Source organism: Protomyctophum bolini, assembly GCF_963924005.1.
Source record: "Protomyctophum bolini genome assembly, chromosome: 16".
NCBI classification, from domain to species: Eukaryota; Metazoa; Chordata; class Actinopteri; order Myctophiformes; family Myctophidae; genus Protomyctophum; species Protomyctophum bolini.
Genome location: NC_137877.1, coordinates 15,057,168 through 15,084,490, shown reverse-complemented (window position 1 = coordinate 15,084,490; position 27,323 = coordinate 15,057,168). Strand labels below are relative to the sequence as shown.

Here is a 27,323-nt window from a genome sequence, read left to right as displayed (position 1 = left end):
TCATTGTCAATGGGAATCTAATGTTTGTCCGACGGAAATCTACACTAATAGCTGAATAGGGTTAGGGTTAGCGACCCTCAAAAGTGGGTTATTAGCTTAGACATCGATTAGCAGTCTTTTATTCTGTGTATAGACGTTGAAACGTCTAATCTAAGCCTGCTAAGAAAAACGTTCACTTTTAGACCACTTATAAGTTAACCCATTTGTAGATGGTCATTTAGACGTCTAATAGCCATAGAAATGCTCAGTGGGTTGAACCTGTTTCGCTGTTCAACCTGTGGGTGTGTGTGTGTGTGGGGGGGAAACTTGATCACAAAACATTTTTTTTAATATATAGACTATATAGTGTATATTATAATAAGCAACAATGCTGTGGTATAGTAATGTGTTGTAATGATTATGGCATGTGGAATGTCTTACAGTTTCAGGTTGTTTTATATTTATTTTATGTCTGAGCAAACATGGTGCTGTTTGGACAAACTGTTTCTGTTTAAAAATACACAAGCAACAGAACACACCACGGCTATTAATAACTATGTGCCTGTGTGCACGCGCGCGTGTGTGTGTGTGTGTGTGTGTGTTAAATGTTAAACATTGACTTAGTTTCCCTGAAGTCATTCATTTAATCAAAGTATCCATAGTGACCGCGTACAGGGAGACGTCTCCCATATCTCTGTCTCTCTCTGTGTGTGTGTGTGTGTGTGTGTGTGTGTGTGTGCGCGCGCCTTGTGGTGATATAAACCATTGTTTGAATGAGAATGCATTCAATTTTAATGAATATATATATATACTTTTTTAATAATTAAATTATTATTGTTCACGTGAACACTATGCTCCATACGTGAACACTATGATCCATATGTGAATGCTATGATCCATACGTGAACGTGCGCTATGCCATGAGCGGCCCAGCGCGTTCACGTATGGCCCAAATCCAATCCCAGAATGCAATCTGTTTCAACCCGGAAGCTCGCCTCATGCGCTGGGTGAGCAACTCAATGCAAGTTCACGAGAGGAGAAATCCGGTGCCGTCTCTATTTAAACCCCAGCTGCGCGGGATTTACTTGTGACGCATACATGGGCAAAACAAATGAATACGCCCGCCTGCAGTTCCAGCTTTGGCCAGTAGAGTTTGGCGGCTTCAACATTGGCTCTAGGTGGCTTGATATACACTACACACAGCACACACACACACACACAGATCCCCAGTGTATAGCTTAAATCCCGGTAATCATTAGGCAGATTTAGAGACCGCATTAGAACTCTCTAAAGACTGCACAAATCAATACAAACACATGTGCACACACACGCGCATACACACACACACACACACACACACACACACACACACACGGATGCACAGTATGGTTCTGGATGTGGTGTATGTCTTAATTAATTCATGTCAGTATAAAAGAGCAGGCCCATATAGCAAGATATTTAATCAGATTAACTTGGGTCATGAAAACTTGACTGCATTGTAACATTAAAGCCATATAAAGTTGAATTCAGTTTAGAGTCATGCACACATTTAATTCCAGTTTACTATAGAGCCATGCACACATTGAATTCCAGTTCAACATTCAGTTTAAATACTTGAGTAATGTAAGACGCGAGGAGATAAGGTGGAGGCTGGGGTGGTGGAGGCATGTTTTTCCAGCAGCACAGTGTGGCAGCAATGGGCTCTATATGCACACACACCATGTTGGAAAGAAGTGTTACCGATGATTCTAATGAAGGCTCTGTTCCATTCTGGTCAAACAGAGTCAGTGTTAATGATTCTAATGAAGGCTCTGTTGCATCCCGGTCAAACAGAGTCAGTGTTAATGATACTAATGAAGGCTCTGTTTCATTCACAGAGTGCTGCGTCATGAGCTTGTAGATCTGCTATTTTTGAAAAATCGTGAAAATGTGGTGCAAATCTTTGAATATGTATTATTTCACAGTGAACGTTTTTAACTCATATCTTTGCTTCTGGGTGGTCCCTTATACAACATATTTTTAGTTGGGGGTTGGTTGGCCAATTTTCTCATGGTTTTTAGAAGATATTTGTATTCTAAATTTGTATTCTAAGTGGGTTAAATAACGTGATGCTTTATTCTCTCTGTGTGTGTGTGTGTGTGTGTGTGTGTGTGTGTGTGTGTGTGTGTGTGTGTGTGTGTGTGTGTGTGTGTGTGTGTGTGTGCGCGCATGTGCGTGTGTGTGTGCGCGCATGTGCGTGTGCGCAGGTTTCTCCACACGGCCCAAGCGCCTGCTGGTGTTCATAAACCCCGGCAGTCACAAGAAGGAAGCGGTGCACATCTACAGACAACATGTGGCCCCTCTGTTCAACATGGCCGACCTCAAGACCCACATCACCAGTCAGTACATGTCTGTCTGCCTGCCTGCCTCTTTATTTTTGAGGGGCCCCTCCTATATACAGCTTTTGTCCCCAGCCCCACCGTCTCATATTTGCCATTGACAATGAAAAGGAATTAGGTCATATGTGCCTCAAATATGACATAAATTTGCAAACATTAAATGCCATTGACAATGAAGGGAAAATTTACGTCATAATTATGTAGACGAGCAAATCGGCTAAACAATCACAAACATTCAGTTGTTCATGAGATGATGTATAATGATGATAAGAGCTCCCCTCATTTCACATGGGTGTGATTTTTAAGGGTCTATCTGGCTGTGTGTGTGTGTGTGTGTGTGTGTGTGTGTGTTAATAGGTCTAAAGGTCAGAGTTAATGGCGGTCCCCAGTCGCTAGGTAACCTGATCCAGGGGCAGAGGCTTCGTGCATCTGTCCTCTCCTCTCCTTGTGTGTGTGTGTGTGTGTGTGTGTGTGTGCGCGCGCGCGCGCCTGTGCGTAGTTAGGTAATCCAGATGGTTTCATATCATTGCCCCACTTTAATGTTTCTCGGACATGTATTTGTGTGCTTATCTGTGTGTGTAGGCAGTACACGCACGCATGCGCACGCACACACACACACACACACACACGCATGCACGCACGCACGCGCGCGCAGCCGCGCACACACACACAGTGCAGTGCGCCTGTGTGAAAACTCACTTGCGTTTCTTTTCTTTACCATCCCACTCTTGTGTCCCACTCTCCATCTCTGCCTGTCTCTCTTCCTGCATGTCTTTCTTCTTGCCTGTCTCTCTCTCTCTCTCTCTCCAGTCACAGAGAAGAAGGGGCATGCTCTGTCTGTACTGAAGGAGTGTGATCTGGATGAATTTGATGGGTATATATCTATCTGTCTGTCTGTCTGTCTGTCTGTCTGTCTGTTGCCATTAAGACCTCAGGCCGATTCTACATTTCTGATGAAAAAACCCTATGCTGCTTCAACATCAGTGGTTCTCAAACCTTTTCATGTCAAGGACCCCAAAAATCCTCTGCATTTAATTTGGACGGCCGAACAATCATCTCCAAATATTTAGTTCCAGGGACTCTCCAGAAGCAATGTTTAGTTAAAAATGTGTTGCGAGCAGCTTGTGTATCGGGTGTTCCCCGTCAGTGCAACAAAACCTACAAGGCAAGGAGCCCATCTCTGTAGGGTGAGGTGGCTTGATATACAAGTACTGTACACGCCCTGGACATGATGTATATCAGGGAGGCATTGTAGATCTGCTATCTCTGGCGAAGAGATTTGATGTACTGTAGGAGGAAATTAGAGCAGACCAAGTTCGGAGCCAGCTCTGTATAGAAGTATATTAGGGTTTAAGTTGTTTAGAATGAACAGTTTTCACTTTACTTTTAATTTAGACAAAAGGTCTTATAGACATCAAGTGTTTTCCCACATTGACTACTAATCTACACATCACTTTATAATTGTGTGTGATGTAGAACCAATAAAGACGAAGAGCTCTTCACAAGTCCCCAAGAAATGGTCCCGAACCCGAAATGGATCTGTGAAAGTTGATCAGTTTCCGACCCGTTCCGAAAACATTTTCAAATTAGAAAAAACAAACCCAACAAACGAGATTTCTTTCTAATGACGGCACAGAGTTGGCATGGACCCGAGACCTTGACCTTGAGATCCATTTAGTTCCGATATTTGAAAGACCTGGTGTTTTTCATTCAACTCAGCCTGGCCGGCAGGCAGCTGGCTTGCCTTGCAGTATGGCACGCTATACGCAAAATATGCATGCTTTGTGTACGTTGCAAGTGTGTATGTATGTATTACCATGTTTTTGTTCTCACTGTAAATCGCTCTGGATTAAATACCTAAATTGTCATTGTAAATTGTAGCTCAACCTTTTGTTGTTTTTGCGACGCAGTAATCTGATCCTCAACCAGCCTAAAACATTGCACAACAAAGTTCATTGCATTTCCTTTGGGGCGCATACTTTGTTCCGATGTTCCGACGTCCCCCCCACACACAGTCGTTGCTATGGGAACCGGACCAATGTTAAAAGCTTCCGTAGGCCTCAACCATTATATAGACAGAGTATACGTTGGGGTACGTATATATACAGACCTGGGATATGACGCCACCTAGTGTCGACGTCCGTGCGTAGCTGGGGAAAAAAAGAGTTAAGATACAGGCGTGGACGGTTAAGACTCACCCGCGGCTTTGCGTGCGTTTAGGGTTAGGTTAGGGTTAGGGGTACGGTGTCGGACTATTGCGTATCGGACTATTAGTACGTCGGTCCAAAGATATGTTTCTCTTTCATCAGTACGTTTAATGAGCAGTATTTCATTTCAATCATCCCATCCCACACACACACACACACACACACACACACGCACACACGCACGCATGCACTGTGTGTGTGTGTGTGTGTGTGTGTGTGTGTGTGTGTGTGTGTGTGTGTGTGTGTGTGTGTGTGTGTGTGTGTGTGTGTGTAAGCTGCTTTTGTATTCATCCTACATAATGCTAGATGTGCTTAACTCAGATTAGCCTCACTAGGCTTGCTGCTCATCAGCTAGACTGAAGGTGTGTGTGTCGCTGTGTGTGTGTGCGTGCGTTGTGTCAGTGTGTGTGTGTGTGTGTGTGTGTGTGTGCGTGCTCGTGTTACAGAGAGACAGAGTCCGAAGGATTTGCTTGAAACCTACATTTGCCAATTAGACTGGTGGTTGCTGTGGAGACCCAGGCCTGTGTTAATCCCTGGGTCAGTAATATTATGGGATGTCAGTCAGGAGATGAGATTAACTCCAGTCATCAATAAACAACACAGAGAGAAGGAAGACAGTAGGGAAGCTAACAGGCAGCAACCTGCACGCTTTTAACTAGATTGTCGTCCGGTATTGTCTTAGACTCGATCCGTATCATTAACCTACAAATAGCATATCGTTGCTGTCGGGCAGAAACCTCTTATCTCCATATTTATCATCATAGTTTTTGTGTTTTATTTATTTATTCTTTTTCGTAAATTAACAACTGTTGTGCTAAAGACGTCTTTAGGTCCTTTTTAACACTAACTTCTAATTTTTCAGAATAAAGGCGCTAGAGTGCCAAGCAGATGAGGCAGATTTTACTCTGAAAAGCCCCACCTTACATTTCCCCCCAAAACCAGGAGGCATAATCTTCCGTTACTACCTCGTGCACTGCTGTCACATCTCATCTCTCTTTAGAAGCGTTTATATTGTAAAGGAGTTGCTTGGTTAAGTCAGAAATTAGGACAGAACATCGGCGTTCTGATCAAAACCCTGGAGAGCGACGTGGATTCAGAGAAAATGGAGACAGTTTTGTCGGGTCGTAAACATGGAAGTGAACGGCTGCGCGAAACATGACGCTGAGCGCTGCACAAGGCGTGGCCTAGCAACGGCCCTGTAAAAAACTGGATTACAGCGATCCAGTTACTGTATAAGGCCCTACTTGATCATACACAAAAGCATCATACAAAAAAAGCATAAAAAGTAGCAGATCTTCAAGCTCAAAACGCTGCGCGAGGCGACACCTTTTGAGCTTTGAGTGGATCTGCTACTTTTGCTATTTTTGTTTTATTTGAATCCTGAAAAGTAACATTAACGGATCATGGAACGGATCGTGTCTGTCTCCAACCTTCCTTGGATTTAACCAGTTGAACCCCAGTGTCCAGATTCTGGTGGAACAGCAGATCTACAAGATCACTGCTATTTTATGGTGAAGACATTTGGTGCAGAGGGAAAGCAGCATTGGCTCAGGGGTAGAGTGGCCGGTAGAGCGGCCGATTGGAACTACGACTCTGAACCCCTAATTTCGGTGTATGAATGTGTGTGTGAATGGCTGAATGTAATGCACAATCTATGTAAAGCGCTTTTGATAAGAGCACTATATAAATGCACCATTTAGGAATTTACCACTTATTTACCAAGTAGAGAAGCGCCCCGGGTCCCTTTTACTAAGTCTAGAGGGTTTAAGAAGTGGTTAGTTGTCATTGTGGTGATCTGTGGGTGTGCTGGCATGAGTCCAGGCTATTAGACTGAGGCGCAGAGGGAAGCCTTACCAGATGGAGAGGGTCTGTGTTCACCGCCCCTATACTGTATATGTCCTCTCAGATGGAGAGGGTCTGTGTTCACCGCCCCTATATATGTCCTCTCAGATGGAGAGGGTCTGTGTTCACCGCCCCTATATATGTCCTCTCAGATGGGGAGGGTCTGTGACCCCCTATATGTCCTCTCAGATGGAGAGGGTCTGTGTTCACCGCCCCTATATATGTCCTCTCAGATGGAGAGGGTCTGTGACCCCCTATATGTCCTCTCAGATGGAGAGGGTCTGTGTCACCGCCCCTATATATGTCCTCTCAGATGGAGAGGGTCTGTGTCACCGCCCCTATATATGTCCTCTCAGATGGAGAGGGTCTGTGTTCACCGCCCCTATATATGTCCTCTCAGATGGAGAGGGTCTGTGACCCCCTATATGTCCTCTCAGATGGAGAGGGTCTGTGTTCACCGCCCCTATACTGTATATGTCCTCTCAGATGGAGAGGGTCTGTGTTCACCGCCCCTATATATGTCCTCTCAGATGGAGAGGGTCTGTGTTCACCGCCCCTATATATGTCCTCTCAGATGGGGAGGGTCTGTGACCCCCTATATGTCCTCTCAGATGGAGAGGGTCTGTGTTCACCGCCCCTATATATGTCCTCTCAGATGGAGAGGGTCTGTGACCCCCTATATGTCCTCTCAGATGGAGAGGGTCTGTGTCACCGCCCCTATATATGTCCTCTCAGATGGAGAGGGTCTGTGTCACCGCCCCTATATATGTCCTCTCAGATGGAGAGGGTCTGTGTTCACCGCCCCTATATATGTCCTCTCAGATGGAGAGGGTCTGTGACCCCCTATATGTCCTCTCAGATGGAGAGGGTCTGTGTCACCGCCCCTATATATGTCCTCTCAAATGTCCCCAATCAAGGTTGATCCAATAATATCGAAAGTGCTGCTGCAAATATTAATTCCCCTCATCTAGAGTCGTCTTTTTGTCATTTGGCTGCAAGCTGATTTAAATCCTCCTCATGAATTCATTTATTTTAGCTGGTCTGAAGACTCCTCGGGCCCTACTGTACTTCCGTCCTCTGCCCGGCCTTTCCAGAGCCCGGGCAAAGGCCTTTTGGGGGCGGTTCTGGACAACCGTGGGTCCGACCGCCTCGATACCAGGCACTGCACTCCCTGTGGTGGGGTGAACGATTCTTGAGTTACGTGGATTACAACAGTACACACACACACACACACAGACAGACAGAGACCAAATAGCCGATCTACAAGCTCACAACGTGTTTATGTTTGGCTACTTCATGAATATAATGAAATCTGGGTGGAAAGAATGCAAAGTTGTGGGTGCAGGTTTGTCAGCTGCCATTCTCTCCATCCATCCATCCATCCATCCATAGTCAGCCGCTTATCCAGAGGCGGGTCGTAGGGGAAACAGCTCTGTCTGTCGGTCTGTCTGAGGTGTACATACTGTAAGTGCAGTACTTACACCTCAGACAGACACTGTACTTACTGTAAGTATCTCCATGTCTTTGTGTCACGGTGGTGCGTGTAGAATCAGACTAATGTGAATCTCTCTCTGTGTGTGTGCGTGTGTGCATGCGTGCGTACATGTATGTGCCTGGGTGCGTGTGTGTGTGTGTGTGTGCGTGCGTCAGCGTGGTGTGCGTCGGGGGAGACGGCTCCGTGGCAGAGATTGCTCACGGCCTGGTCCTCAGGGCCCAGCTGGAGGACCAGGAGGATCCGGAGAGCTGGACGCTGTCCGACGACGACGAGCCCAAGAGAGCACCTCTGCCCCTGGGCATCATCCCTGCAGGTACCCCCCCTATAGACCTCTGCCCCTGGGCATCATCCCTGCAGGTACCCCCCTATAGACCTCTGCCCCTGGGCATCATCCCTGCAGGTACCCCCCTATAGACCTCTGCCCCTGGGCATCATCCCTGCAGGTACCCCCCCCCATAGACCTCTGCCCCTGGGCATCATCCCTGCAGGTACCCCCCTATAGACCTCTGCCCCTGGGCATCATCCCTGCAGGTACCCCCCTATAGACCTCTGCCCCTGGGCATCATCCCTGCAGGTACCCCCCTATAGACCTCTGCCCCTGGGCATCATCCCTGCAGGTACCCCCCCCCATAGACCTCTGCCCCTGGGCATCATCCCTGCAGGTACCCCCCTATAGACCTCTGCCCCTGGGCATCATCCCTGCAGGTACCCCCCCTATAGACCTCTGCCCCTGGGCATCATCCCTGCAGGTACCCCCCTATAGACCTCTGCCCCTGGGCATCATCCCTGCAGGTACCCCCCCCTATAGACCTCTGCCCCTGGGCATCATCCCTGCAGGTACCCCCCCTATAGACCTCTGCCCCTGGGCATCATCCCTGCAGGTACCCCCCCCATAGACCTCTGCCCCTGGGCATCATCCCTGCAGGTACCCCCCCATAGACCTCTGCCCCTGGGCATCATCCCTGCAGGTACCTCCCCATAGACCTCTGCCCCTGGGCATCATCCCTGCAGGTACCCCCCTATAGACCTCTGCCCCTGGGCATCATCCCTGCAGGTACCCCCCTATAGACCTCTGCCCCTGGGCATCATCCCTGCAGGTACCCCCCCTATAGACCTCTGCCCCTGGGCATCATCCCTGCAGGTACCCCCCTATAGAAGACTATAGAATAGACCACTGCAGCAGTGGTTTTCAACCCGTTTCATATCAAGGCCCATTTTCTATTATTATTATTATTATTATTATTGCATTTGAGACACGGACCACCATTTGATGACATTTAGGGCCCTATCTTGTGCCACCCCTTACTCCTTATCCCTAAACTTATTTGTCATTTTTCACAATTTTGAAAAACATTTAAAAATCTATAGTCGATTTACATTGTGAGCTTGTAGATTGATTGATTTTTAGGCCTGAATACTTTTTTTATTTTCACACACACACACACACACACACACACACACGCCTCTGTTTACTTTAACAATCGATTCAGAACAAATATACATGCCACCCTCCCAACACACACGGACGCACGCAACTATTCTAAACTATATTATTATATTGTCATCCACCTGAGCTGAAACCATCATGAAGATCTTTATCTGAAATGTATGTAAAGATCATAAATTATGGCTGTAGCACACACACACACACACACACACACACACACACGCCTCTGTTTACTTTAACAATCGATTCAGAACAAATATACATGCCGCCCTCCCAACACACACGGACGCACGCACGCGCGCACACACACATCTTCAGTGGTTTTAAAGCAAGGGTAGATTGCAATCTACCAGTAAATCACAAAGGGTGTGCAGGTAGATCACATGACATGCCCCTAAATAATATTTAATTTAAATATTAAGATATATTTATTTGTTTCAGCATCTGCCACTTGGATTAAGGTCACTTGATTGGTTGACATGAAAAAGGGCCTGTCAACTCAAACTCCCAATGCAATCTTTTGTTTTCAAGAGCGTTGCTGTGCAGTGTGCACAAAGGCCGGTAGCATTACAAATGAAATACAAAAAACCCCTTCCTATTCCACCCCCCCTCTATTTCCCATTCCAAGTGCATTTGTCTTATATGTAACTCAAGCTCTGCTATTCCAAAAATGTGGTGTAAATCTGGGGTGTGGTGCAAGTCTGGGGGGTCCCTGGAACAACATATTTTCAGATGAGGGTCAGCGGCTAAATTCATATAATTCTAGGGGTTCTTGACATGAAATAGTTTGAGCACGACTGACATAGATTCAGCCTCAGGTCTGGGTTAACTTGAGAGCATTTCAATAATTATCTTCTACTCCACTATACTGTACTTCTGAGACTACACTTATTTGACAACGTTTGGTTACATTGCATATTTACCACCCGGTAAGAGCTATTTCATACTTGGACTCAATCTACATTGCGACCTTGTTAGATCGGCTGTTTTCAAAAACGTTTATATTTTTTGGTTTTCTTCTGTACTTTATGGTTTGATGCCAAGAAACGTTTTACTCGAGTAACATTTTTGAATACAGGCTTGTAGCATTTCTACATTGTGGTATTGTACGTTTACAGTTTAAAAGAAACCAATGCACACCTGTTGCTGTGTGTGTCCTTGTGTGCGTGCGTGCGTGCGTAAACACAGTAATGAGCAGCAGCATCTATCTGGGTCTGATGAGTCGTGTCTGACATGGTTGCTCATCCCTCCAATCATTAACTCTATCTGTTTAGTGGACTCTAAATCGTCTGCTCAGGTCTGTGTGTGCACACAGACAAACATCGTACAGAGTTAATGGATCACCAACGTTTTGGCAGTGATGGAAAAAGTACTCGCATTTAGGAGTAAACGGACAGGTTTTTACCTTTCAAGACAGGATGTAAATGTACAGTGTATATATAGCAACATCATTTAGTTTTTCTTAGTATTTTCCATGTTGTCTCAGTAAGATAGCCCTTCCCCTATCCACAAGGAGGAGCAGTGCACCAAAGCATTATGGGAATTGTAGTCCAGGAAGGAAGTGAGCCCACTGTCCATGACATCATGGACACTTTGAAATACTAAAATATCTAAAAACACATATTACCCACATACTGTACAAAGTACAAACCCCAGGAAAGTGTTTATTGTCTCCTAAATAAAATAAGATCTGGTTGCAAGTAGCAATTCATTTTCAATGAGAGGCGTACGTTTATTGTCCCGTTTGCGTTCTGGTTTGGTGCACACGCCCCACAGGGGCGACTAGAGCTGGATTGTGTGATTTTCCGCTACGTGTCCCGCGCCCCTCATGAGCAGAGCTGTCGCTGAACCAGGCAACGTCACCCCCTCCCCGTATGAAAGGACCTTTACTCTGTAAGAGCAAAAGTCCTGAATTCGAATCCGAATATTCAAGTCGGGGGTCCTTGACATGAAACTGTTTTGAGAACCACTGGTCTGCTCTGCACTGACTGGGTCGAATCATCATAACTAGGGTTGTCCCGATCCATCACGTGATCAGAAATCGGAGCTGATCACGTCATTTACTGATCGGAATCCGACCGAGAGCAAAGAACATGATCGGGACAATATCCATATCATGATATTGTCTGTGATTTTGGATATTGTACTATTGTGATAGCCTATGCCATACTGTAAGTGTTTTATGAAAATATGAATATAGGATCGGTATAAATCGGTATCGACAGATACTCAAAATTGGAATCTGATCGGGAGCAAAGAAATGTGATCGGGACATCCCTAATCATAACCTTCACCTGAACACCAGCTATTGCATATTTTCAGCTAAGGAACACCTGATAGCATTTAGCCATTATATTTTTGTTTTGTTTCATATTATTTGTGATGTCTGTCTATCTGCCTACCTTTCTGTCTGTCTTCCTTTCTGTCTGCGTGTCTGTCTGTCTGTCCATCCATCCAGGTTCCACAGACATCGTGTCGTGTTCGGTCCATGGCGTGAGACATCCACCCACAGCTGCTCTTCACATCATCCTGGGTATTATAGAGCTAATAAATAATATAAAGTTTGTTTAATTTAATTCTCAACAGTGTTTGTTTATCGATGTTTTTTTACACACTGTGTAGATTTAGAACAAAGACATGTCCAACTAGACCCACCCACCACATATACAACAGAGAAACCACACTAATGCGACCCAGACAGGTATACCACACTGTAATACTACAGAGAAACCACACTAATGCGACCCAGACAGGTATACCACACTGTAATACTACAGAGAAACCACATTAATGTGACCCAGACAGGTACACCACACTGTAATACTACAGAGAAACCACATTAATGTGACCCAGACAGGTACACCACACTGTAATACTACAGAGAAACCACATTAATGTGACCCAGACAGGTACACCACACTGTAATACTACAGAGAAACCACACTAATGTGACCCAGACAGGTATACCACACTGTAATACTACAGAGAAACCACATTAATGTGACCCAGACAGGTACACCACACTGTAATACTACAGAGAAACCACACTATTGTGACCCAGACAGGTATACCACACTGTATACCTCTCTAGAAGCTAAATATTCTAAACCAGAGGCATGTTGAAGTCAGAAATGAAGACAGAAGTATGTCCATCTGGTCAAAACCATGGAGAGCTCCCTAGATTATTAGATACGAGGCATTCTTTCTGAGCCGTAAACAAGGAAGGGAACGGCAGCGTGCATGCGTGAAACAGCAAGGAGTATGGTGCAGAAGGAGAGGCCAACCCCCCAAAAAATCTAATAAAGTATTCAATCAAACAATCAGCCAATCAACATTGATCCCCAGGCAGTGGAACAGGTGTGTGGACTGAGGAGAGAGACACCATGACACCACACTAATGAAAGACACACACACACACACACGCATGCACCACCAGCACATGCACGCGCGCGTGCACTCACACACACACACACACACACACACACACACACACACACACACACACGTGCGTTCTACCTCAGGCAGATTCAGGACAGCACCAAGCCAACACCTGTGTGTGTGTGTGTGTGTGTGTGTGTGTGTGTGTGTGTGTGTGTGTGTGTGTGTGTGTGTGTGTGTGCGCGCGCGTGCACGTGGGGGGTAAATGTAATTAGTGGATATTAACACCCTGTGAGAGAAGCCAACTGGCCTCATGATGTGAGCTGTTTGAATATACATGAGGATGTGTGTGTGCGAAGCTGCATGCGTGGCTGTGTGCATGTGTGGCTGTGTGTGCGCGTGCATGCGTTTGTGTTTGACATTGCAGTAACAAAAATCATAAATTATCAAATTATTTTTTACACCTTGATTTATGATTCCAATCACTGTCTATCTGTCTGCGTGCGTGCGTGCAGGTCACGTGCAGCAGGTAGACATGTGTAGTTTCAGCAGTCAGGGCAGGCTGGTGACGTTTGGCTTCTCCGCCATGTTCGGGTTCGGGGGGCGGAGCTTAGCGCTGGCGGAGAGGAAGAGGTGGATGCCCACCACCCAGAGGAGAGAATACGCCCTCCTTAAAACACTGGCAAAACTCAGGTAACGCACGCACGCACACACACACACACACGCTCGCACGCACGCACGCACGCACACACGTCCAATGGTGACTCATCTACATACATTTCTATTGGCGAAGAGTGACAAATTCCTGGACTGGAAGTTGGCAGAATGCACTGGACTGGACTCGGGCAACAGCCCAGCTTTAATGATCTTAAATCCTTTTATTTTAGCTTACAGCAACTTTAGTTGTCACTGTACAATACAATACTTTAAAACAGTTGTCATGTTGCACACATGCCTAAAATTGCTGATATTTGCGCCGCCCTCGTTGAAAACAATGTATTTCAAACTCCAGCTTGCACGGTCCCATCCAATCACCTGCCAAGTAGCAACCCACCTGCCCACTTTCCGTTGTTTTATTTCACTGTTTCTGTTTTTTATAACTGTATATTTCTTAATTGTTGATTTTGTGTATGTGTTCTTTGCATTGCAAATGAGAGTGTACCTCAATGCTCTTTTTGAGAATAAATAAAGGTTTCAATCAATCAATCAATCAATCAAAGTAGCTTAAAAAAGAGACGGCTTTCTTCAGCGATTGGGCTACAGAGATCCCAGATGGAAGTATACGCTGTGAAACAAATGTGATTGAGAAGCAAGCGTCTTTTCCATCTGGCGGTGTCGGGTTAGGTATTTTGTGATATTTCGTCGAGCACTTTCACAAACGCCACATGCCAGGGTCAGGTGAGCAACCCTCAGTGTCAACGTCTGGGCATAAACCTAACTTCTAAATGTGTAATCATAGCCCTGACCCCAACCTCAATCTTTTCCCAAATGTAACCCTAACCAGAAAAGGACATCATTTTACAACCGTTTCTCTCTAGCCTGGCTCCAGCCCCTGAATCGCTAGACGTGCCCTAAAAATATGTTCTGAACGAATATTGCACTAATCCTATCTACGTTTTGGATAATATCCAATCTAATTGTTCAACAATCGGATATTGTTAAAAACGTCCTCTCCTGTCCTCTCCTCTCCTCAGACCAGTGGACTGTGACCTGTCCTTTCTGCCAGCCCTATCAAATCAGAGCTCGTTTGAAGACAGGTAAGAGTCTGACACACACACACACACACACACACACACACACACACACAGAAGTGAATGAAAGGTGTTATAAATACGTTTGTAACATATGGTCTGTTTTGATCCATTTCTAGATCAAAGGAAACATATACAGGTAGGACTATACCTGTCTGTCTGTCTGTCTCTCGCTCTCTCGCTCTCTGTTTAAGCAACATTCTGCTCATAAGCCTTCTTGCTCCTCTAATTGGCTGCCGCCGCTGCAGAGGGGGAGGAGCCATGGCTGCAGACCAATCAGGGTCTGTATCTGAACATCAGCATCATGTCAATCCCCTGCCTGAGTTCACACACGCCATATGGACTGTCTAAAACCAGGTACACACACACACGTGCGCACGCATGCACGCACGCACACACTCACACACATGGAGAGTGAGAGGAGTAGAGGGCCTCTGAGTAACAAAATAAATATAGTAGGCTATAAATAATGATATTTAAATATTGTACTTTAATTAATTTGTACATACACCTCCATAAAACCACAGTCTGATGAGAAAAAATGTGTGTGTAGACTGTGATAAAAGAAAAAATATGTCGGGAGAGAACTACTTAGGAGACCATTTGTAGGATTTGTAGTCCATTTCGCCTCTAGTGGCTCCAACGAAGATCGTATATCTTCGTATATTAAAAACCTTTGGTGATGACCTTGAGGTGATGACCGACTTCCTGTTTGCTTTCTCAGGCTGGCCAATGGCAGCGGCGAGCTGATTGCCGTAGGAAACACTTCCAGGTCAGAGTTCATCAGACACCTGAAAAGATACGGCAGTAAAACTGGACAGGTAACCTGTCTGTCTGTCTGTCTGTCCTGTTTTTTCTTGTGACAAAGTTGTAGAGTTTAATTTTGTATTGTTTTAGAGGAAAAACATTATAAAAATAACATGTCGCTTTGCTCAGACACATATGACGAAAATTCTCCTTCCATTGTCAATGGCAAATGTGGCACGAGTTAGGACAAAAAAACTACAACATCTAACTCAAAACCAAGGCAGTAACTGCATTTTGGAGGCCAAGGGTCAAATGAGCAGTTCAGATTCAGGCATGAGAATAACGACATGAATACATGCTAAATTAAAGCAATATCACTTGTATAGCTATCTATAACCCATTTGGCTGGTTAGTTGAAACACTTTAACCCATTCTGGGCGGCACCCAGTGCCATGCTACGAGCTTGTAGGTCTGCTATTTTTGAAAACGTTTTTAACTAAATCTTCCCTGGAACAACATATTTTCAGATGGGGGTCGGTGGCAAATTACATATAATTTTGGGGGTTCTTGACAGGTCCGGTTCTTGTCTGAGAACCACTGACATAGAAACATGGCTTTTTCAGAAAACTTTAGAAGGCATTTGTAGAATCATCCTCAGGTCTAAATGGCTTAAAGCCAATTATCTGGGTGTTACTGCTCTGTGGCATTGTAGACCTGTATGTACAGTATATCTGTCCCATTATCAGCCATCTACCAGTAGGCCAGTGGGACGCTGTAGCATAGCACTGATTAGGCTAATGGATTAGCCTAGTTCATGTTGGCTCAACATGGCATGACCAACTAACCCACATTCTATGTATAATAATACACTGACACGAAACCTCTGCTGACCTGATCTGGATGTCTGTTTATTGTTATCAGGCCTTTATGCAATCACATTACTGTAGATACATGCATGAATATATACATGAATGAATGGATGGATGGATGGATGGATGAAGACAATCCTAAAGGTTATGTTGGGATGGCGTGTGAAGTTATAAATGGATCAGGCAGGATACTGCACTGTAAACAAGCCACTCACTTATGACGAAATTACAGTGTGTGTGTGTGTGTGTGTGTGTGTGTGTGTGTGTGTGTGTGTGTGTGTGTGTGTGTGTGTGTGTGTGTGTGTGTGTGTGTGTGTGTGTGTGTGTGTGTGTGTGTGTGTGTGTGTGTGTGTGTGTGTGTGTGTGTGTGTGTGTGTGTGTGTGTGTGTGTGTGTGTGTGTGTGTGTGTGTGTGTGTGCGCGCGCTTGCGTGTGACTGTGTGGAGTGACACACAATACCGGTGGTGCTATACCGACCCCTGGGGGTGTTACAGGTCACATGCAACAGGTCTGACAAAAACGTTTTTAACTCAAATATTTGCTTCATATTATTTATTCTTTTGAAGACTCATTGGACATAATCCAGATCCTAAGCACTGGAAACAAAGAAAAAGACAAAAATAAAGATACTTTATGAACTCTAGACATGTATCACTTTAGGCCCATTTCTTTAAATTAAGCCACTGTACAGTTGCTTAATTTAAAGAAATGGGCCTAATTTCATTAAAGATGCATGTCAAAGAGAACCTCCAAAAAATCGTTTAAAAAAATAAGCTTTTCATCATCGTTTAAATCTTTGAGAACATATAGGCTAATGTCTAGGATTGTAATGGTATCAAGTTTGAAGTGAAACTATAACTACAATATTTCCTTTTGGGAGTATCCATGGAAACATTTTGAGATGCGGGTCGGCGACCAAATACATAGAGAAAGTTAACATGAAAAAGGTTTCAGCACCACTGATGTAGGTTTTTCAGAACACCGTTAGGATTTAGGAGACATTTGTAGAATGAACTGCTGCTGTTCTTCAAATTATTGACTGCCTTGGAATGTGACAAAAACAAACCAAAGATGGTGAGAGTTCAGTTCTGCCCGCCGGTTCTGGGTCTTGGGTTCCGGGGCGGACCGGTGCTACCCTCCTCACAACCAGCATGTGCACTTAAGCCTCTCCAGCTGATCCAAAATGCCGCAGCTCGCTTGGTCTTCAACCAGCCAAAATTCTCACATGTCTCCCCCCTGCTCCGTTCCCTCCACTGGCTCCCGGTCGCTGCCCGCACAGAATACAAAACTCTGATGCTGGCATTCAAAGCAACCAAAGGTATGGCTCCCCCATATCTTGCAAGTATGATCGAACCCTACAAACCCTCCCGCTCACTCAGATCAGCCAACGCAGGGAAGCTGGAAGTACCCTCACTAAAAACGCCGGGACAACGCTCCACACGTCCCAAACTCTTCTCCCTTCTGGCTCCAAAACTGTGGAATGCACTTCCCATTGCAGTCAGAACTGCAGCATCACTCCCAATCTTCCGCCGTGGTCTGAAAACCCACCTTTTCAGACTCCATCATGGCCCATAGCACTTACCCCACCCCCTTAGATAGCAATTCTGTAGACTTAGATAGCATTTGATACAGACTTATAGCATGTTATGTAGACAGCATAAGTGCATTGTATGTGCTATTGTCATAGCACGTCATAGTACATATGTATAGCATAGTAGTATAGATGTATAGCTTATATGTATAGTTTCATTATAGATATTCCACTGTTACTTTCTTAGCTTACGCATGTTTCATGATAAATGTTTTTATGTGATGTATTCCCATGCTTTTTTGTTCTTGCTTAATGTAAGTCGCTCTGGATTAAGAGCGTCTGCTAAATGCCTAAATTGTAAATTGTAAATTGTACAACAGGAGGGTCTCCTCAGTGACGGCAGTATCTGTGGGCAGATCTTCAGCAAAGGCTTTCTCCAGAACCGGTATGATGGACCTGCTGCGGAACACGTCCTTGAAATTCTTGAAATCCTGACCCAGCATCACGTACAGCAGTGGGTTCAGGCAGCTGCTGAAAAGTGCCAGGCCGAAGGCGATGCAAAGAATCAGTGTGTCACCGTCACTGAACGTCTTCTTCCCAGCTAAAGTCAGACGTATGATGTGATAGGGGGCCCAGCACACGAAAAACGCGGCGATAACGGTTGCGATGATTTTGAAGGAACGACCTGATTGGCTGGCCAGCTGGCGATTTTGCCTCACCCGGTAGATGTACACACAATAGCAGGAGACGATGACGATGAAAGGGACCACGAATCCCACGAGGAAGTTAGTGATGATCATGACCCCATTTCCAACATTATTACGAAACATGATGATTTCAAAGTTGTCGCACCAGGCGATGTCATCACTGTAGAACGAGTACGCAACGATGAATTGAGGGATGCTGAGAGCCAAGGCCAGCACCCAGACGCCCAGACTCACCCAGGACGCCTTTCTGACGGTGCGGTGGGTCCGGCTCCACACTGGACACGCCACACACACACATCTGTCCACGCTGATGACCACCAGGGTGAAGATGCTGGCATACATGTTCATGAACAAACCCATGCCGTCGATTATGCACAAGAGGTTGCCAAAAGGCCAGTGGCCGCCCATAGCTCTGTATGCGATTTCCAGGGGCAAGATCGCTGTGACCAGGAAGTCGGCCATGGCGAGGTTGAGGTACCAGGCGGTGTTGACGGTCTTCGTCATCTTGAAGCCCGTCGCCCAGATGACGACTCCGTTCCCCAGCACGCCGAGCACAAACACCACGCTGTAGATGACCAGGGTGAGGATCTTGAGCGATCCCTGGCCTAAAATCCCCGAATCCTCCATCGTCTGAAATGACAAAACAATTTGTATAAGCTACATGCTTTGTTTTAACACGCCATGTCCATAGCCCGTAGCACTTGCCGTAGCACTTGCCATTGCCCCGACGACCTTACAGGCGTACGCAAAGGCGTACGCAAAGGCTCAACTTAGAGAGCATTTAGAGAGCAACTTAGAGAGCATTTTATGTAGACATAGCACTCTATAGTATATGCATGATTGTGGCATAATATGTAATCTGGCACAGTAGTTATTCATCTCTTTATCTGGCCTAATCAGTCAACACACACGCACACACCTACACACATACACACGTATACACACACGCACACGCGCGCACACACACACACACACACACACACACACACACACACACACACAAAACAGAAGATCAAATGCGTATCATTTTGGGGGACCTTTGGTACGAAAAAATCAGAACTATATTGATTTAAAATTAATCCTGTAGAATGATTTGGAAAGCTTTTTGAAGAATCGGCCTCAGGTCTAAAAACCACTAGCAATAAACAACTATATTCTCGATATCAAACATGCCATAATAAAGACCTTAAAATAGTTACCCCTTTTCACCAGGTTATCTCTTCAGCGTGTTGAAAAGAGGTCAGCCAGAGAAGAGACTTGATAGAAGTGTGGCCAGTAAACAGTTGAGGAGGCAACTTTTATATAAGTGGTGTGTGTGTGTGTGTGTGTGTGTGTGTGTGTGTGTGTGTGTGTGTGTGTGTGTGTGTGTGTGTGTGTGTGTGTGTGTGTGTGTGTGTGTGTGTGTGTGTGTGTGTGTGTGTGTGTGTGTGTGTGTGTGTGTGTGTGTGTGTGTGTGTGTGTGTGTGTGTGTGTGTGTGTGTGTGTATTGATTAGGTCAGATAAAGAGCTGAAGAACTATACTGTCCTAAGACAATGCTAGATTACATATTATGCCACAATCATGTGAGTCCTCAATCAAGATGAGCAAAAAAACATTCAGAGTCCCCTCATCCACCCCTTCTTTCTTTCCCCATACTGTACATGGATGGAGAACCCTGATGTAAACAAGTCTTAGTGCTTTTCATGGTTTTCGTCCTAAAAGTAGCAGTTTTTGTATTGACTTATGCTTTCGTTTGAAATGTACGAATTCTACCTACTGTGAAACAGTGGTGCAGAGGGCATTTTAAATCTTTTTTTAAAACATTTGTTTTCTGCTGTTTTTCGCAGATATCACGGCAAAATACTGCCCAACACAGCCACAGCAAAGACAGCCATCCTTACCTGATTGTGTGTGTTCTAGAACAGTGGTTTCCAAAGTTGAGGGAGTCCCCCTGGGACCCCCTGGTTCCCAACTAAATGATAGTGTACCCCTGAAGAAAATGTATGCACCCTGGTATAACATCCCTTGACCCTCCATCTGAAAGAAATCTATGTCCCCAAGTGATCAAAGACAATAGATAAACCCTCCATATACCATCGTTGAGAGAACTTGAGACGCTGAATAGACTCTCTCTCTCTCTGAGGGAGATTTGACTCTCAGTGTGTTGATGGCTTGTTAACGACCATCATTGTCTACTTGATTGACTCAACAACTCCAACTACAGCTCTCTCTTATCTGTCTCTGACTTGCACTGAGAGCTTTGTAATGACAATATAGGCTGACTGTTTGATTTTTACATATACTACAACTAAGTAAGATGCGCAAACGCGGGAAGCGAACGCAGTTGTGTGTGTGTGTGTGTGTGTGTGTGTGTGACTGTGTGTGTGTGTGTGTGTGTGTGTGTGTGTGTTTTTTGTGTGATACAGCTGGGTGGCGGGTTACAGCGTGACAGACTGACACACAGACAGACAGACAGACAGACAGACTGTTCTGCTAGGTCTCATAGTTAGTGCTCACTGCATTCGCAACTAACTTGATTCTACATCTACAGTATGTGCTCAGTGATGATTTTTTTTGGAGGGGACGTCCCCCCATCCTCATGAAACTGAGAGTGTCGTCACCCCTCCACCCTCCTGCGTGCGTGTGTGTGTGTGTGTGTGTGTGTGTGTGTGTCTTTATTTGTATTATAAACAACAGCACCATGTCCTTCAATATTGATGTCTAAACTACATAGCTTATATAATTAATTATTTAGGTGGGTTGTGTATAGGTGAGTGTTGGGGTTAAGGTTAGGTTTAGATTTTTAGGTTTTACTGTTGGGCATAGTTACAGTAGTTAGTTAGTGAGGTTAGGGTTAGTTTTACTGATGTACTGAGGTCAGTCTTCCATGTATCTATGGCTTATTGTGCATATTGTTTATATGAACGCCAATACTTTTGTTTGACCTTAAATCATGGCTCCATCTTAACACTAACAGACTGGTCAAAGTTAGATCCCGACCCCGGACACCCCCCTCCCCTCCCCTGCTCTGGATTCGTCTCTTAGGGTACCTCTTGTCCTTTATAGCTCCCAGCCTTATAGAAGGATTCAATTGTATTTGTTTCATGGTTGTTTCTGTTTGTACAGTATGTTCATGTTATGTTTTATTTCTCCATAATGGAAACAAGCTTTGGCTTTTTTTGTGTATAGTCCATGTTGGCGTTTTCTAAATTGTCGTCATTTTTGTAATTTTTTAAACTGCCAATAAAGTATTCTATAATAAGTCTAATTTCTACACTGTGGTATTGCTACTTTTAGCAACAGACAACACCCAGTTATGGTCCTTTTTAAATACGGGTGTCCATGATAACGCCCGGGATTCTAACTCGGGGTTTCCCACGTGGAAGTCCAACATCTTAACCACTAGACCAAAGGGATATGCCTATGGACCGGGGGAGATGTTAGACTTTTGAGGCCATCAGGCTCTGCTACATCCAGTAAGTCTGTCTCTGATTGGCTAGTGTTGTGTCTCTTCCCCTCTCCGCAGTTTGACTTCCCATTCGTGGAGAAGCACACCGTGGCGGCCGTGAAGCTCCGTCCCAGGCTCCCGATTGGCTGGCAGCAGCAGGAGGAGGAGGAGAGCGAGGACAGCCAGGAAGTGGACGATCAAAAGACCACGCCCATCCTGTCCTCGGAGAGGAAGGGCTTCCCGTGGAACATCGACGGAGAGCTCATTTGCATACCCAACGAAGTGCTGGTCAGGTAATTCTACCGCTAAATTCTACCGATGCTGATGCTGATGCTGATGATGGTGACGTGGATTAAAGTTCTGACTGCGTGTTTTCAGGGTTCATTCCAGCCTGATAACTCTGTATGGTGGGGAGGTGGAGAGTGCTGAGCTGGAGGCCAGCATCAGCTGTTCCTGCATCTGAAAAAACACAGATCTACAATGACACTGGAACACCTCGGTAGATCTACACACAGACTGGAACACCTTGGTAGATCTACACATGACTGGAATGAATAATTGAAGTTGGAAAATGTATAAAACGTGCAGTACGTGAAAAGAAAACAAGAAATTATCACATAGTGATATTTGTCAGGTGAAAGAAGCGCCGATTTCTTTATTTAGTAACGAACGCTCCTCTCAACCGGCTGGTCTCAATCATAACATTACGTTACATAACATTGGGTGTGTCTAAAGATTTCTGTTACCAAAGAAACACAGCCAACGAGTGCTACTAGCATGTAAACAAAAGCGGTAAAATATGTCGGATGATGATGTTTATAAAACCTCTCGTGTCTGTAAAGAAACTATTTATCATACGTCGATTTAATAGCCAGATTGATACGGTCGTGAGTTACCGCAGTGGGGACAGCCATGTTTGTTGTCTGACACTGTTGAGTGACGGGGCTGATGGCCAATCAGCTGCTGCGATTGGATTTTCGATCGAGACTGCCGCGGTCGTAGGGAGAGACTCCAGAGCTGAATTTCTTAATGGGCGTGGCTAGCGATTCAGGGCTGGAGCCAGGCTAATGTCAGGTTTCACCTGACAAAAAAACCAATCAGACAGAGACAGACCCTGTGTAGACGGTTAGCCTCTTGCAGATCCACGCTGTCATTTTTATTTTTATTTTAAAGCAAGCGACCTCTCTCATTGACCCCCGTTCCTTGTCAATTCTGTCTTTTTTTATTTTATTTTGTATTTTTTGTCGTTTCCCTGCATGTGAAAGGTGCAACGGATGTAAGACCTGCGGAGGACAATAAAGAGATTTGGAAAAAACATTCAAGCCTATCCTATACTTTGAACTTTTCTGCATTGAGGTTTGGCTTTATACGAGTTAGATATCAATGTGTCATTATCAGATCATTTAAGGTTTCATGCCCAAACGGTTTATTATTGCGGTTCGTCTAATTAAAATAATACGTAAAGCTGCAAGCAGCGATAAGACGGGGTCAAGCCCATAAAAGCAATAAATCAACAAAGAAAAAGCTATACGCAATATGCACAATGATCCATATAAACACTTGAGAGAAAGAAGACCACTCAATTAACAATTGATTGCTTTAACACTTTGACTTCTAAACACGAGTTGCTCAAGTTATTGTAGAACACTTTCCCTGCGGTTTGCGAGTTGCCCGAGTTATGTTTTCATTGTTTAATCCACGTTTTTTAATCAGTTTTAAGTCATACGGGCAATCCACCGGACATAATGGGATATGAGACACGTTTTGATGACGTCATCGCTCCGGTGTGAAAGGGATTATGGGAAATGGAGTCCCTATTGTTTACAATGTAGAAGCTCCCAGGGGAGGAAGCCGTGCATTGCGCTGTCTGTTGTTGTGGTCGGCACTATGGAATACTTCTCTACACTACAACAACACCGACAAGCAAATCATCGGTCGGTGCAGTGGTTGTTCAAAGGTAACTTTAAACATAGACAGTCTAGCCTGAAAGACGGCCAGAAATGGTCCGCAGTCAACCTGTTAACTAGCTGGTTGGACTCCTATCCCCAGCTTTGTGTGTGCGTGTGTACCCCCATAGCGATTATATGATTGGCTGAGGGCTGAACGCCAAAAGTGATTGGCCTGATGTATGATGATAAGAGCGCCTCTCACTTCACATAAGTGTGATTTTTGGGGTCCGGGGACTCCCAGGGGTCCTTGATGGAGTTCCAGGGGGTCCCCAGCTAAATAATAGTTTGGAACCAAATTGACCCTTATGAGTCTGTAACTCTGAGAGTGTAGAAATGGAACCAAATTTGGACCCCATTTGGTTCCATTTGTACACACTCAGGGTTAAATTAAAGGTAGAGTCAGTGATTTCACTTAATTCAAATATCACTTATTTTTTTGTTTTGTTGTGATAATCCTCTCTACTATAGAGTGTGCTGACCATATAAGGAGTTCCTCCCTGTCCCCAGTTAACCCCTGGGGGTCAAAAAACCTTAGGTTTCGTTTTTGTTCTCTATCCTGATTGGATGAAAGCTTGTGTCCCAAGGCAAAAACGAAAGCTAAGGGTTTTTGACTGAAATCACTGACACCCCCTTTAACATTAATTTTACAATATAAATTTGGGGTCCCAGAGATTGAAATGCCTAAATGGGTATAGCCCAATGCATAGCTACTGCATATCAAACTGGGGGTCCTTGAAATGAAATGGGTTGAGAATCTCTGCTAGAGCCATAAAGATCTTCTCTTATGGGGGTCCCTGGCATATTTCTTCCAAGGGAGGTCTGTGGGCTAATTAGTGTCAATTTGGGGGTCCTTGACATGAAAATGTTTGGGAACCACTGCTTTACACTACAGGTTTGGGCTCATCCCCTACTCCGCCCACCAGTCGGTACACGGTCAGGCTGACCTGGTGCGCCAAGGCGTCGGCGACCTCCCGCGTCTCCGCCTCAGCGTACACTCTGACCACGTCCTCGGTGCCCGAGGGTCGCACGAAGCAGCGCGCCCGCTGCTCTTCTCCCCCGCAGCTCTCCACAAGGCCGTCGATGGCCTCCTGCAGCCCCGGCGGACTCACCGCGCGTCGCTCGTCCTCGTCGGCCGTGCGGATCGCCCCGCGGTCCGACACCTTGACCTTCAGCTGCCTGCTGGGCAGATCGGTGTACGTGGCGTCCCACTGTTCCACCGTCATGCCCCGGAGGGCCAGCACGGCCTCCACCAGCAGCATGTCGGAAATGGCGTCGCCTACGGTCTGGTTGACGAGGTCCACGGTGTCCCGCAGCAGCAGCGCGGCCGCCCTCTTCTTCCTCCTACCGCCGCTGCCGTCGTCCTCGGAGCAGCAGCTAGCGAGGACCTCAGAGCCTCTAGCGACCCCGCTAGCGGCTCTGAGGTCCTCCTCAGCGGCTCCGAGATCCTCGGGGCCGCCAGCGGGGTCCTCCTCGGCGGCCAGCCGGCGGATCTTCTCTTCGGCCGCCTCGCTGAACAGCACGGTCCCGTGGCCGTTGGCCTCGAAGTACACGCCCACGTCGAAGTCCCGCGCCGCGCGGTGCAGGTGCTTGACGCCCGTCCTGACGCACCTCACCGCCACCTTGACCGCGTCCCGCAGGTAAGCGCTGGAGCTGCCGTTGGCGTACGCCGTCTGCACCGCCCCGATCTCCAGGTCGCCCAGCAGGCCGGCCCGCGCCAGGAGCTCCTTGAGGAAGACGCTGATCAGGGCGGCCATCTTGTCCCCGTCCAGCAGGTGGAAGTGTCCGTCCGAGTCGCCGTAGTAGTACACGAGGCGGTCAGCGTCTCCGTCGAAGGAGCAGCAGCGCTGGCCGCCGCGTGCCGGGGGAACGCCCGTGGCCGGCGGGCGCTGCTGCACCTTGACGTAGTCGGCCCCGCAGCGGTGGTTGAGCCTCCCTCCGCCGTCGTTGAACAGCGATATCTGCAGCTCCTCCTTCAGGTCGTCCATCTCCATCATCTCCCGCACCTTCAGCGCTCCGACGCCGTTGGCGCCGTCCAGCCACAGGCGCTTCTGCTCGTCAGAGCGTGCCAGACGAGTGCGGCCGACCAGCCGGAGGAACGCCCGGGACAGCTTGCGGTAGTAACCCTCCGCCGTGGCCTCGCCGTAGCCGCCCCGCGTGTTGCGGCAGCGCACCATGTAGTGGAGTTGCGGCGTGGTCACCAGGCCGTAGTCCCTGGGGGCGGCGGGACCGCCCAGGGCGGACACGCCGTCCCGCGCGGCCCGCGACAGCGCCTCGCCGCTGCTCCGGGTGTCCCGGCCCAGGAGGACGCAGGCCTCCTGGGACACGTCCACGGCCTCGGCCTCGGCGACGTCCCGCAGGGCGGCGAGCAGGCGGTCCTGCTCGGCGTTGGCCAGCCGGGCGGCGTGTCGCTCCCACGCCGGCGACATCACCGCCTCCCCCGCGGCGTCCACCAGCTTCACACCGTTGTCCTGTTCGGGGTTGTGGGACGCCGTGACCACGAGTCCGACGGCGGCGCCTCGGGCCTTCTTGGACATGAGCGCCGCCAGCAGGCCCATGCGGAACAGCACGTGGTCCAGCTGTCCCGCATCGGCCCGGAAGCCCGACGTGCCGTACTGCAGGACCAGCCCCGGCGGCTTTGGGTGCAGCAGGGACTTCTGGGATACCACGCTCTCGAACTGGGATATTGTGGACATCGTGTCTGTCTGTCCTCCTGTCTGCTGATGTGCTGATTGTTTTATTTACATTTCCTTTGACATTTCAACAAGGGCCACGGTCACTCACTCACCTCCAGCATGATACAACATAATAATGTAGCACTGTGTTCCTGACGAAACAGTGTGGGCTCGCTGTGACGTCATAAAAAAGGGCATAATTTCGACGTCCAAATATGGAGTTTCACACAGCTCCATGTCTGCCCCCATCAATTCCTAGTATGACGACTAGAAAAGTCGCAGTGCAACTAGGTTTAGGCCTGGCTCAGGGAAGAGGACGCCTCTGCCATGCATAGTCCACCATGGGCACCGGTGTATGGAATAATAGCCTATAGTTGTCCATGAGTAGCTGTCTGCCTGCCTGTCTATGAGTAGCTGTCTGTCTGCCTGCCTGCCTGTCCAATTGTCCATGAGTAGCTGTCTGTCTGCCTGTCTGAGTAGCTGTCTGCCTGCCTGCCTAATTGTCCATGAGTAGCTGTCTGTCTGCCTGTCTATGAGTAGCTGTCTGCCTGCCTGCCTAATTGTCCATGAGTAGCTGTCTGTCTGCCTGTCTATGAGTAGCTGTCTGCCTTCCTGCCTGTCCAATTGTCCATGAGTAGCTGTCTGCCTGCCTGTCCAATTCTCCATGAGTAGCTGTCTGTCTGCCTGTCTATGAGTAGCTGTCTGACTGCCTGCCTGTCCAATTCTCCATGAGTAGCTGCCTGTCTGTCTGCCTGTCTATGAGTAGCTGTCTGCCTGCCTGCCAGCCAGCAAGTTGGTTAACAGAAAATAAATTGTTATGGCTGAGTAAAATAAAATACAATAAACACAATTTGCCTGAAAATAGATTACCCAGCTATGACCTTTTTCATGAAAAAAAATGAGTAGTGATATGGCTGACTGAGTAAAATAAAACAATCTACCTG

At 46.7% G+C, this 27,323-nt stretch overlaps 3 protein-coding genes across 3 annotated transcripts in view; 1 reads left to right on the top strand and 2 right to left on the bottom strand.

Moving 5' to 3' along the window:
• cerkl (CERK like autophagy regulator) overlaps positions 1-22,221 on the top strand; it is a gene marked incomplete at both ends in the record, with an annotated part of 37,791 nt that extends 15,570 nt beyond the window's left edge. The window contains 11 exons of the mRNA XM_080785918.1: positions 2,226-2,357; positions 3,168-3,231; positions 8,057-8,214; positions 11,807-11,881; positions 13,242-13,419; positions 14,421-14,483; positions 14,597-14,616; positions 14,726-14,834; positions 15,202-15,298; positions 21,837-22,051; positions 22,137-22,221. Of these exons, the coding sequence (XP_080642044.1) occupies positions 2,226-2,357; positions 3,168-3,231; positions 8,057-8,214; positions 11,807-11,881; positions 13,242-13,419; positions 14,421-14,483; positions 14,597-14,616; positions 14,726-14,834; positions 15,202-15,298; positions 21,837-22,051; positions 22,137-22,221 (1,196 nt within the window). The remainder of the gene's footprint in view (positions 1-2,225; positions 2,358-3,167; positions 3,232-8,056; positions 8,215-11,806; positions 11,882-13,241; positions 13,420-14,420; positions 14,484-14,596; positions 14,617-14,725; positions 14,835-15,201; positions 15,299-21,836; positions 22,052-22,136) is intronic.
• LOC308330346 (chemerin-like receptor 1) lies at positions 16,682-18,957 on the bottom strand (the record flags this gene model as incomplete). The annotated part of the gene is made up of 2 exons (XM_080785194.1): positions 16,682-16,688; positions 17,999-18,957. 2 exons carry the CDS (start codon positions 18,955-18,957, stop codon positions 16,682-16,684), a joined length of 966 nt encoding a protein of 321 aa, XP_080641320.1.
• Positions 22,222-24,588: 2,367 nt separating the features above from the next.
• On the bottom strand, positions 24,589-26,400 carry LOC308330842 (phosphoacetylglucosamine mutase-like; the record flags this gene model as incomplete). Its single annotated transcript, XM_080785917.1, has 1 exon — positions 24,589-26,400. The coding sequence occupies one exon, from the start codon at positions 26,398-26,400 to the stop codon at positions 24,589-24,591; it is 1,812 nt and encodes a 603-aa protein (XP_080642043.1).
• Between the last annotated feature and the right edge of the window lie 923 nt (positions 26,401-27,323).